The sequence below is a fragment of the Lissotriton vulgaris genome, chromosome 9, assembly GCF_964263255.1.
Source record: "Lissotriton vulgaris chromosome 9, aLisVul1.2, whole genome shotgun sequence".
Classification (NCBI taxonomy): Eukaryota; Metazoa; Chordata; class Amphibia; order Caudata; family Salamandridae; genus Lissotriton; species Lissotriton vulgaris.
This window is the reverse complement of record NC_141697.1, coordinates 503,736,673-503,749,930: the sequence shown is the minus strand read 5'-3', so window position 1 is coordinate 503,749,930 and position 13,258 is coordinate 503,736,673. Positions and strand designations below refer to the sequence as shown.

General features: G+C 43.1%; 1 protein-coding gene across 1 annotated transcript in view; it reads left to right on the top strand.

Moving 5' to 3' along the window:
- Nucleotides 1–12,988, top strand: part of LRRC9 (leucine rich repeat containing 9) — a 719,638-nt gene extending 706,650 nt beyond the window's left edge. Inside the window, exons 32-33 of the mRNA XM_086937964.1 lie at nt 8,347–8,527; nt 12,691–12,988. Coding sequence (XP_086794090.1) covers nt 8,347–8,527; nt 12,691–12,724 — 215 coding nt within the window. The 3' untranslated portion in view covers nt 12,725–12,988. The remainder of the gene's footprint in view (nt 1–8,346; nt 8,528–12,690) is intronic.
- The last annotated feature ends 270 nt before the right edge of the window (nt 12,989–13,258 follow it).

Here is a 13,258-nt window from a genome sequence, read left to right as displayed (position 1 = left end):
TCCCATCCCAAGCACTCTACAACAACCTCTCAAACTTCTTTCAAAAGAAAATTGCCAAGATCTACTACACATTTGACCCACAGTGCACTATATGAATTCCCCCGACCAGCTGGACACCTCCTTCATTGCCAGACAGATGCTAAGCAAGTGGAAGCCCCTCTCAAATTAAGAAACCACTACCCTGATGAATACCATCCACTCAGGAGCCCCCTCAGACCCATGCCCCCACTTCATATACAACCTTGCAAGAGCCATCAACTCCCCAGTGCTCACTGCTATCATCAACACCTCCATAACCATCGCCTCCTTCCCGTCTTGCTGGAAGAATGCCAAAGTCAACGCCTGAATGACGAAACAAGCAGCAGACCCTACCAGCCTCAGCGGCTAAAGACCCATCTCGCTACTGCCTTTTCCAACTAAAGTCATGAAGAAAGCCATCAATACGTAACTCGCACATCACTGAGAACTCCATCAACTCATAGACAGCTCTCAATCATGCTTTTGCAACAACCATAGCACAGAGACAACCTCACTGCAGGCACTGATGACATCAGAAGCATCCTCGACCAAGGAGAAAAGATCGCATTCATCCTCCTCAACCTCTCTGTAAGTTTCGATGCTGTCTACCACAAGTCACTCATCAGAAAGCTTCAGCACTTTGGTATCTGTGGCCCAGCCCTGAAGTTGATATTGTCCTTCCTCATGGACAGAACTCAACAAGTCAGACTCCCCTCCCCCCCCACCCCCTACACCTCAGAACCCAAGAAATTAATCTGCGAGTCCCTTAAGGTTCGTCGCTCAACCCAACAGTCTTCAATGTCTACATGACACCCCTCGCGGACATCGTCAGAGTTCACAGCATCAACATAGTATCCTATGCTGATGAGCCACAGCTCATCCTCTCCCTCTTACTGACTCTAACAGCACTACAAAAGCAAACTTCGCCAACTACATGAGCAACTCACTGCTTGGGGGAAAAACAACTGCCTTCAGCTCAACACTACAAAACCGAATTCCTTATGCCCCTGGGATGCCTCTTGGTGGCCCTCTGAACTTTTCCCCCCACACACTGTTGCAGAATATGCCACGAACCTAAGGGTCATCCTGGACACCAACCTCTCCATGAGCAGACAGATCAACGCCATCTCCTCATCATGCTTCCACATCCTGCGAATACTATGCAAGATTTTCAAGTGGATCCCACTGATCACCAGACGAACGGTCACCCAGGCACTAATCGCAACTAGACTTGATTACGTAAATGCCCTCTTCATCAGAATCCCAGCTCATATCCTATGCCTACTCCAAACCACCCAGAACGCTACCGCCATACTCGTCCTGAACATCCCTCAAAATAGTCACATCTCTCTATACCTCAATAATCCCCACCGGCTCTCAGTCCATGACAGATGCAAGTTCAAGGTAATCACCCATGCCAACAAAGGCGGTCCAGCTTACCTCAACCACCACCTCAACTGCTACCAACCCACCAGACATCTTCGATCTGCATCCCAGGCAAGAGCACACATCCCTCGCATCAATAAGACCAGAATCGGTGGACGCTCCTTCTCATAACTCGCAGCCAAGTCCTGGATTAGCCTCCCAAAACATCTCACAACCTCCCCCACCATCATGGTTTTCCAGAGGAACTTTAAGACATGGCTCTCCCAGGTAAAACAGGCATGATCTCATCCTCCCCCTTCAGGCTTGCCCTACTCAGCGCCTGGACACCCTCATGGGTGATTAGGTGCACTCTACAAATTCACATAACATAAGATAGCATAATATAGGAGATTTCCAAGCTTAACAGCATGGTAGGGTAAGGTGGTGGGATCATCCTAGTCCACAAAGAAGTGTGGTGTGGTTTTCCATCTCACACATATTATTCTTTTCTTCCTGTCTGGCATGAAGTACACCCTGAAATAAGGGGAAATATGTCCTGGTTTGTAAGGTGTACTGCTGGGACACAAAGTATACTTCATTACAGTCCACACATAGGTGCCGATCCCAGCTCTAAAAAATATTTAACTAAATGTGCTGTGATTGTGCCCCATTTTGCAGGGAATTATGTATTAAAATGTTGGGCTATGTTAGCAGCAAGGCTGGCTTCAATGGTCACATTTGTTCTACGCAGCTATTTCCACTTCAAAAATATTGTATTCTGGTGACATTTGTTGTATGCAATGAGTTCTAATACAAAAGTATTGTATTATTTTATATGGCTTAAAGGTAAACCAAATATTTTCTTATTTTTTTTTAAAAGGTAGCTATATTTAAGGAAGTTAGAAAGAGCACCATTATCACAAAATTCCAAATGGACACAAAAGAGGTCACTAGTAAAATAAATGAACTCCCAATCCATTTCTAATAATACTTTTGACTAAAACTCATCCTGCAAGCTATGGAACACTTCAACAGTGGACTAAAGTAATTCAACCAAATCACCCATCACTAAGGAATTTCACTGACATAACTCAAGGCCCTTTACGTCTTTGAAACCAGCTGCATCCCCTACAAGGCTGCCATAAACAAATCTCCACCATACCCACCTAGCCGAGAAACTAGCCAACACAGGTGGTCTACACCACACCAGGAGCAAAGACATTGCCATGTTGGTAACAAGGTGGTACAGAAAATCAAAGACCCGAATACAAGTCCTCTCACTCTAAACAACTAGGATCTGGGACAGTATATTGATTGACATAAAAACTGCACCCACCCTTCTACAATTCAGAAAGAAACTGAAGACTCACTTCTTTGCATATCATTATTACTTTACCCAGTAACTGCCCCTTTTTTTCCTATTCAGGTAGAATTGGAAGCTTCGCCTCTTCACAGAACATTATCCCCTCTCCCTTTAGGTACCCTGTGTCTCTCTTTAACATTTAAAAAAATTTATCTTGCCAACTATGTCTGCGCTATATGATTACCCCAACATAAGTAGCACTAGATAGATACTGCATACATCAGCAAGATAGACTACCTACTCCTGAGTCGCAAGGACTCGGTTGCATTTAAATCTTCATAGGTTTTTATGCTAAAAGCTGTTCTTTCTAACTGTATCAGTCCATGAACATTCCATTGGATTTATCTTTCCTCTCTTACCTCCCCATGGACGAGCATGTAGTATGCAAGTCAAAACTGGTCAACTACCAACTTTACCTAAAGAACAAGGAGAGGAATCCTTTCTCTAAATGGCTTTTGGACATGTGAATGCCACATGGACTTTGGAAAAGCCATCCTGCAAGCCTTCTCAAATCTACCTAACAAGCAATTCCTCAATAGGTGTCTAAAATCTCCAGGGCAAAACAGATATGAACACATTTGACCCTATTACGGTGATCCTCCGTGGCCAGAAACAATTTCAGACTAACCTGTACATTTACATTGCTCTCTCACAGCTGCTGTTACTTGTCTGCTTTGTTGTCCATCTCTGGGGGTTTCAGTAGAAGCAAACACTACAATATATAGAACTCTCTCTAAATGCCTCCAGGTTTCTGGAGGAAACAAGCCTCAAGTGACTCCATCCCTGATGTTGCTGCCAAAATATGGAACTCTTTGCCTTCAAACCAATAAACTCATCAATCGCACTTATTCTTTAAAAAAAAAAAAGTTTTACTCTTTTGAAGATTCCTTAGTGGATGATCAGATTGAAAGTGGGGAAAGAGAGAAATGGATGGGGTTAAGCAAATATAAAAAGACAGTCGGAGAGACAAAGAGAGTGAGATTAACTTATCCCAAATTAAACTCATGAATCCTCTTGACATAGAACGTGGGTGTGTGAGGCGATTGAGCTCACAAGAAGAATGTTTAGACAATGTCTACACTTGAAAGATACATGGAGGCCCACCACTATCAGGAGCCGTATCTTATAAAGTGCCCCAGGGGGTGCAGTGGGCGTGTGCACTTGCTTTCTTGTCACCAGGGGCACTTTGGTTTTACAGAAGGGGCTGCAGACTCTTGTGCGCTCACTTCTCTAATACAGATTCAAAGGGAGCATTTCCCCATTAGTATGTGGGCCTGACCCCTGCTAATGAGAGAAACACTCTGACTCTGCACCAATGCCATATTATGGAAACAAGCACAATGTGCGCCGCAAAGCAATTGTGCTGAGTCTTTGCAACCCCTACCTTCCCCAGGGACCCCTCTGAAAGAGGGAGAGGGTGCCCCATTGACCCCTCCAAATGTCCCCTGCAGGCGAATGCAGTTGCTCTCTGCACCCGCCTGCGGAGGTATTTCAGTCCCCCTTTGTAAAACAGAATGGGGGATGCCTGCAGTGGGAAAGATGGACTTACTGCTGCAAACACCCGGACTGCCTTTCACCAATAAGCTGCCCCCAGGGCAGAAGCATGTGTGTGTGACTGACCTGATGGCAGCACATTATTTGTAAAAGGGCACGCAGTCACTCTTTACTCCCTGCAACCCAAGTTAAGGGTGCGCCCTGCCTCAAACAGGGACTGTGCATAATATTGATACTGGAGGGAAAACAACCTTTACAATGCAGTCATTACGTCACACTGCCTTTACATAGCAGTCATTACTTCCTAACATCCTGTATATAGCATGTCATTACAACGCAGGCATTACATTGCAAGTCATTACAACGCATACCATTACAACGCATAGTACCTTACACTATCCAACACTTACTCTACAGTTGCACTCACTGGAGTTAAAATAGTAATTTTTACCCCTACACTATTCAACACTTACCCTACTGTTGCACTCACTGGAGTTATAATGGTAATTGTTAGCCCTACTGTTAGACCTGGCATCTTTGGTGTGGTTTCCCCCTACTTTTTTGCCTCGACCTCCTGTATTTTTGATGCTGTGCTGGATATCGTTTTTGCTGGTTTAGATGCTTTGGACACTCTGCCACTGCTGATCAGTGTCAGAGTGTAAGTGCTCCCTGTGTGAATTGTTATTGTGATTGGATACACATGATTGGCATATTTGTATCACCAAGAAGTCCATAGTAAAGTGCACTGGGTGTGCCAGGGCTGGTGATGACAAATGCTACTAGTGGGCCTGCAGCACCTATTGTGCCACACACATGAGTAGCCCTAAAATGGTGTCTCAGGCCTGCCACCACAGTGCCTGCGTGCAGTCTGTGAACTGCCATGTCCTCCTGGTCAGTGTCCCCACTGACCAGGCCTAACCCTTCCCTTTCTGTGCACATTGGTCACCCCTATGGAAGGCCCAGGGTACCCCCCTGGGCAGGGTGCAGTGTATGTGAAAGGTAGAGCATGTACTAGTGAAGGTGACATGCTCTGGTAGTGAATGGCAGCCATTTTCGTTTTTCACTATTGTAAGGCTACCTTGCCCATAGGCTATCATGGGGAATGCTGGCTACAGTGGCTACCAGCATATCTTCCCATAGGAGAAAGGTAGGACATAAACGTTTGGTATCCCTGAACTCAGAATTTAATAACACATCTTTTAGGAAAGGTGGTTTTTAACTCCTGTGTTTGAGAATAGCACTTTTAGAAAGTTGCTGTTCTCTTGTCGGACCTTTCTGTGTGCCTTGGCTTGTTTGTGAATTGACTGTCTAGTTTGAGAGTGACAGGGGCTGGGGATTCCCTGGGAGGCTGGCTGAGTCAGCCCTAGGCTGAATGACTGCATTTGCAACTTGAGTGGTGGGAGGAGATAGCACCTGGGCCTGAATAGGGCTGTGCCTGCCTTCCACAATGCTGGCTCCACCTCCTGTTGGGCGGCTGACGACCCTGCCCCTCACTCTGAAAGGAAAGGAGAAGCCAGGAAAACAAAGTGCTCAAGGAACACCCAGAACTGGTTCAGACTGGGCTCCGAGCCCTCCTGCACAAAGGGAACAAAGACTTTTAGGGGTATAAGTAGAGGACCCCCGACTACAGAAAATTGGATCATCCTGGAATCAAGAAGGAACCTCTGCAGGGCAGAGAAAGCAGAAACTGAAGAAGGGAGACTGTACTGCTGTTGCTCTGCTGGACTGACCTGCAGTTGCTTTGCTGCCAAGGAGAGGGGAAGGACTTTGCTTTGTGCTGTGTTCCCTTGCTTGAAGGAATTTCCAAGGGCCTGAGAAGAGCTGGCTCCCTGTTTTTAAAGTCCCAGGAACAAAAGGACTTCACCCCCCAGCTTCCCTGAACTCTACTGAGAGAGTTCTGTCCTTTCCTGGAGTGCATGGCCCATGTGTGGTGCCTCTGGAAGTTGTACCTGTGTTGGGGAGCTGGAAACCAAGCTTTTAAACACTTTTTGCAAGTTTTGTTGCATCGCACGCTTGCAGAGCGCATCCCCGACAGTCTGAGGAAATTCCCGCCGCTACGAAGGCCGAGATCGTCGCAGCGCCTGTTGCCGCGCCAGAGCCATCGCATCCTTTGTTTCCAGACCGGTGCGGGAAGATTATCATCGCTGCGAATTTCGTCGCAGAGCCTGTTGTCGCTGGGTGAGGTTCGCCACACCTCTTGCTTGCGGACCACATCACGTCGCTGCGAGTTTCATCGCAGAAGCCGTCGCATCAAGGAGCTGCGAGAGAGAGATCATCGCTGGTCCGCGCTTCGTCGCCCTGGAGATCGTCGCAACTCCAAAGATCATCGCATCGTGCCTTTGCGAGGGAAAACCTCCTATGGAACCTACTCACCAGAATCCATACAAGTCCGCCTTCCTCCCCATACGGACCGGATTCGTCGCAACGCGCCAGCTGCTGCAGCGGGGTTGTCGCATCGCCTCCCCAGGGTCTCAGGAGCAACACATCGCTTGTTTTCCACCGCACCAGCTTCTGCTTTGGAACTTTGTCGATTTTAAAAGGTACTGTTGGCTAAACGTGACGCAACTGTGAACTTTTCACGCAACTGTGGATTATTTTATCGCAACCTTAAGAACTCTTTTGCAACCATATTCTTGAACTGTGTATGTTGGATTTTTATCGTTTTGGTCTTGTGTAGTTTAGATTAAATACCTTTATTTTTCTAAACTGTTGTGGAGTCAGTTTGTGGTGTTTTCACTGTGTTACTGTGAGTGTTGGTACAAATACTTTACACATTGCTTTTGGATAAGCCTGATTGCTTGTGCCAAGCTACCTAGGGGGTGAGCAGAGGTTATCTAAAGAGTGTTTCCTTCTTACTCTGACGAGAAGCAAGGGTCCCTATTTGGACAGTGGTACCTACCTCTGCCAACTAGAGACCCCCAGTTCTAACACCTACACTATCCAACACTTACCCTACTTTTTCACTCACTGGAGTTAGAATAGTAATTATTACCCCTATACTATCCAACACTTACCTTAAATGCCATGTTATCGTATGCATTGTAATGGTATGCGTTGTAAAGGTATATGCGATGTAATGGACTGCGTTGTAAAGGTAGTTTCTGAAAATTCAATGTTATGGCATGCGATGTAAAAGAATGCGTTGTAAAGGATGTTGCAATGTAAAAACTGTGTTGTAAAGGTATGCATTGTAAATGTATGCATTGTAACGTCATACATTCCCACTGGAGTGCTCTATATAGCAGCTGGCTAGAACACAAAAGCTGACTGGGGCATGGAACAGGGCACTCATCTGGCATCGGCTTACTCTTTTAACCTTCTCCTGACATGTGTGCACTTTGTTTTCTCTTGGCAGTTAGAAGTCTCAGTACTCAAATCAATAAAGTGAGAAGAGCTGATCCGTGATAGCTAAGTTAAGGCACTGGATGTAAGGCATATGCATACATTTCACCTCTTAAAATCCATGCTTCTTTGATCCTTGTTCCAGCTGAGGTGCATAGTGCAGATTTGTTCTCTTTTCCATTTTTAGGTTAATTAAGCGGATAGTCAGCCCTTGTATCTCACTCCTCATACGTTGGGTTTACTGAAGCCAGCAAGTTTCCTCTTTTTACACAGTGTTGGTCATTCTTGAGTCTTGGAGACAGGGCCATAAACAGGAATTGTTTTGGATTAATTCTCAGCAATGTTATTTCTGAAGTGAGCTTGCAAAACAACTTAAGCCTTTGGTGTATCATACAACTTTGTAACATAAAATCTGTCATTGCTCGATAAATGCTTTGTGTTCCCCCAGCTTTGCAAACCCAATTAGAGAAACATATTATCCCTTCTAGCTAGTTGCTACAATGGATAATATGTTAGTCAAAAAATAGGTCTTTCAGTCTTTCTGCTGTCTAACAAATCACACTCAGGAGAGGTAGACCCATATAGTAGCCTGCCCAGGCCAAGGTTGAGCAGAAGTAAACCATAAAGCAAAAAGAATGGGGTGAGTCAGACAATTTCACAAGCTGATACGATTTATTGAGCTATATATGTTTGATTTATTTAACAAAAGCTGAATTTTGTACTATCATCAAATAACATGTATTATTCCATTTGTGTTTTTTCAGAAAAAAGATCAAAGTTTCAATCTGTCATGGGCCTGATAAACCATCCTCGAAGCGTTCATGGTGAAATGGCCTATCGCCAGCTGAGAGGAGGGCCAAATATATCTCCAACGTACGTAGCACAGCAGGGTGGCTCTTTGAGAAATGCACATATTCAAGCAAATAGCCAAGAACATGATGGCCGGTAAGGATTCTGAAGATGGGGTGCAACATCTTACTGGTTCACTGAAGGCTGTCTAACTTTAACACACCATTATCCTTTAAATTACTGCTGTAAGAGGTTAGTTTATTGCCTAAGATGGAGTTGGGCTGGTATGGCCTTCTGCAGGATACTCTTGTTCCCTCTTGACTTAATAAGCCGCAGCAAAGTGCATCGGTGCAGTCCCAAATTACGCAGGAACATCGGTGTGTGTGTGTGAAAACTATAACATGAAGTCTACGTTAACGGTTTCTCTGCATTCGTTCAATTAACAAAATGTATGATTGTTTTCCAATGCATTGTGACACATACTCGCAAGCTTCATCTGTATGCTGAAGAGCATGTTTGCTCTTTAGCTCTTCAATCATTGCTTAATTTATTGCCAACATTTTCAAATCAAAATTGAGCAAAACAGAAAATTTCAAATGACTTGCACCTGTGTAATACCATTTTCTTGGAATATTCATTTTTTTTAGTTGAATTGAGCTTCTTGACTTCTTTCTGGAGCACTCTTCACTTCCCCAGTACACCCCCCCCCCCATTAATTTTCTTGACCTAATACTGTTGTCTTGCTCACCCCTGATGGCTGAGCCGTTTACTAGGTGAGGGGTAAGTAACAGGACCATTGAATGATGCAAGCCTTAGTAATCTGTAATATGCTCACTGCTTATCTCTGAGCATGTGTATTGAGATTTCTCCCCTATTTGATGACTGTCTGTCTAGATTTGGGCCACTTGCTTTATACCACTTGGGGAGTGGCTGTTGGGCTGCTGTGTTAGCTGGAGCACCATTAATAGTGGCACCTGAAATACTTATGTAGCTTCAAGACCCGATGTTGTTTGTATATGTGTTGGCGAATGTATGTACATCTGTAACCTCCTCCTGTGATCAAGGCAGTTAAAGTGATGGAAATGGAGTTTGCCCCGTGAAACTCCATATCCATCACGTTAAATCTGGGGGGGTGTCATTGCTCGATGAAGGCTTTGAGTTCCCCCAGCTTTGCACACCCAATTTGAGAAGCATATTATCCCTTCTAGCTAGTCGCTAGAGGGGATAATATGTTAGTCAACATATAGATCTTTCAGCTGTCAATTAAATCACACTCATATAGTAGCTTGTCCAGGCCATAGGTTGAGAAGAACTGAACCATAAAGCAAAGAGAATAGGGTGAGCCAGACATTTTCACAAGCTGAACCCATGAACCACTGTATACTACTTCCCATCTCCACCCTCCTCTGCTTTTCAGTTGGCCATTCTCAATCCCTAAAACTAATGATGGAGTGCAGCATGCTTACTACTGCTTCCTTGTAACCCTACTCTGTGTCCATCCTGTAAGAACGTGGATTATTATATGGGGTGGGGAGTTGCCAACTTCAAGCCATCATGATACTAACTTGCCAGGGTGAACCCCACATTCACTAAATTAACCTAAACTCACACCCCTCTTGGCTATGGCACAGTGCAGACAGGCTTAACTTAGGGCAACGTGTACAGTTTGACTGCAGTACCAAAACATTAATAATGTCAACACACCAAGCAATAATAATCTGAAACAAAAATAGTATAATAGAGTAAGATTTGATAAACAAAATGAAATGAAAATGACAAAAATCCAATGAGGAGAACCATAGTTATGAATTTCTAAAGTTTATTTTTTTAATAACACATTTTATTGACATTTTGAATCTGCCCATAGAAGCAGCAAATGTTTGAAGTTTTAGATAAAAATAGCCCCCAAAAGCACTGAGTCCCAATGATAGCCTATGGAAGGTGTAGATTTTCTGATTTAGTCATTCTTAGGGAGCTCAAAAACCTCTAGTGGGGCAAGTATGAAGCTGCATCAGAGGAAGAGTAATGGAAATGGGGCTTGGAATTTATAAAACAAAGGAAGCTGGCTCTATGTATCCAAGGAAGGTGGAACAAAATTGGACTCTGTAGCGGGTCGATAAACTCAAGAGCCAGACCAGGTCTGTGTATTGGGTTTTATTTTATTGTACATTGTCCTCCTTGGGGAAGTTTACGGATAATAACTCATTATCCACGGCTTCAACCAGGTCCCGGGCTCTCTACGCCTTCTCCAGGTATGTTCAGGTGTCTCTGGGTCTGGTGATCCAATATGTTCGGCCTAAAAAGAAAGAGCGGAGAGGATATAAGGGTGATGCAGGCAAGCAGGTCCTTTCCTCTTCTGATCTTCCACATGTCCAGGAAGTGTTCTGAGGAGGGTTTCTTGGGGTTCCACATTTATGGTTGACACTAACCAGTGGATAGGTGATTCCTGGACACTCCCTTACCAATGGGACAAAAGTTACCGTCAGCAACCCTACCCCTTTTTTCAGTAGTTCATGTTTGCTCTTCAACAAACAATCCCTGAGTGTCCAGGATGGGGAAAACCTTTCTCCCTCGTGCATAGTTTTTGTGTCCCCCAGAGATGTGGCCAGGTAAATGAGCAATCCCTTCCCCTAGTGTGGAGAGTGAGGAAAAAGGCTTTCCCTTCTTCAGGTCTTACTATGAATGAGCATGATTCACCTCTAAATAGTTGTTCCTGGGTCCACCCCAACCATTCTTCCTGAGCGGATATTGATCAAATGCACAATTCCCAGTAAATCCTTTTACCAGGGCTAAGCAATTTTTCTGCTCTTGGTGTCCATTCAACTACACCAACAAATTGGACTTTTAATTCATAAGACAAATAGTCTCTAAATAACAATGTTAGCTGTTTCATTTAAAAAGTTACAGATTAAAGTTTATAATCTGAACTTTGCCACTTTCCAGCTACAGCTCGGAGTCTAACAAATGGAGTAACATGGCAACTTTAATTTTGCATGTTTTACTTCAAAATATCAGACTCCCTATCTCATGGGCGACAATGTGTACTTAGCAATGACTTAATATTTTTAAAAGCAGGGTTCCAAACCAGTCTAAAACGGTTATTTATACAGTCTGACAACAAGTTTTTTAGGCTGCTGCAGTTGGGTTACACATAGCAGGCTTAAGTCATAATTTACAGGTCAGCCATGTGGAAGGCACCATATGTGCTGCAGGGCAAAGGTGGAATTGAACTTCCAGGCCTTGCGTGTATTTCTCACACCAAAACCATGAACTTATAGGCAAGTTAAATATGCCAGTCAGGGTTAAGCCAATGTAACCATGTTTTAAAGGGGAGGGGTCACAGATACTTTAATCCTGTTTAGCAGGGGTAAAGTGACTAGAGTTTAAAAAACACCAAAATTAGTGTCCAGAAAAAGGCATCATGGGGGACTATTCAGAACTGGCTGATTTGCCACACTTCTTATTTCTCCTCCCTTTTAAAGACATGACCTCATTATTTTGGATAGTATGATACTTATTTTCTCTACTGATTTTCTTTTATGTTCCTCTGAAGATGGATCACTTAATGTATTGCTGTGACCGCTTATAACTTTTATGCTGTTACTGGAAACCTACACTAATAGAGAAGTATTCCAGCAACAACAAAAAATACAAACTTGATAACCAGTGCTTGGCTCACTATTCGAGATACAGAAATAACCCCAGCATTATTTGTACAGAGGGCTACTTTTATGCCTTCAAGTCCTCAAAGCAGGTTTGGGAAAGTTGTGAACTGTAGTTGTCTTCTTCTTCTTCTACTACTACTACAAATAATAATATTAATAGGAATAATACTAAAATAATATTAACAAAGTATGGTTATTATTAACATTAGCATTAGTGTTATTGGTAGTATTATGATAATAATAATAATAATAATAATACTGATGATGATAATAATAGCTTTAGGTGCCAGCTACATCAACAATTGAACTATATATTAACAGAATACTGTTCAAAATATACTTGCTTGGCTCATGTTAAGTAACTATTGTACTACTTGAAATACTTGAAATACACCAGGACATTTGTGTAGTAAAGTTATCCATCCTATGCTGAACATCATAATACAGCAACATTTCCCCCAAGTGTTTAGCTTTTCATCATACGTAGGTTTGAGTCATCATTCTTGTGACTTGTAAACGACAAGCATACATATTACTTTTTTTTCAGAGAACAATTCTAATGATAACGTTCTTTTTATTGTAATAACCACTGTTATATTGTTAATTATTAGGCATTGTATTTTACTTCACAAATGTTATTTTTCTTTTTTACAGATTGCCGAACAATGGATATTCTAGACCCACCTGAGCCAACTGCCGTGAATTTGAATAGCATGCTGGAAAGCTCTTCTTTATTTAAAGACTATTACAAAACCTTTGTGGTACTTAAAGTGTGTTTTGTAATCCCACTTTTCAGGTTGATGCTACCGGTGTTTGGCATATATGCTATGCATGTTCAATTCATTCTGAATGAAGTTTCCAACACTTTATTTCAAAGCCATTCCTAAAATAGTTTTAAATATTCATACAGGAATTGACTGAGATACATAGATAACAGCTTAACTGATAAGACATTCAGGGCCAGATGTAGGTAATCCCAGATTACGATTCTTAAATACCAAATCATACCGATTCGGTATTTAAGAACAAGCAAATGGGATGTAGGTAATTTTACCGAAAAAATTACCGAATCGGTAAGTTTCGGTAATTACCGATTCGGTAATTGCCATTCATTCCTATGGGCCTGGAGGCCCATAGGAATGAATATCAATTACCGAATCGGTAAATACCGATTCGGTAATTGGGGAAACATTGAAGGGTGGCAGGGTGTCACTTTGACACC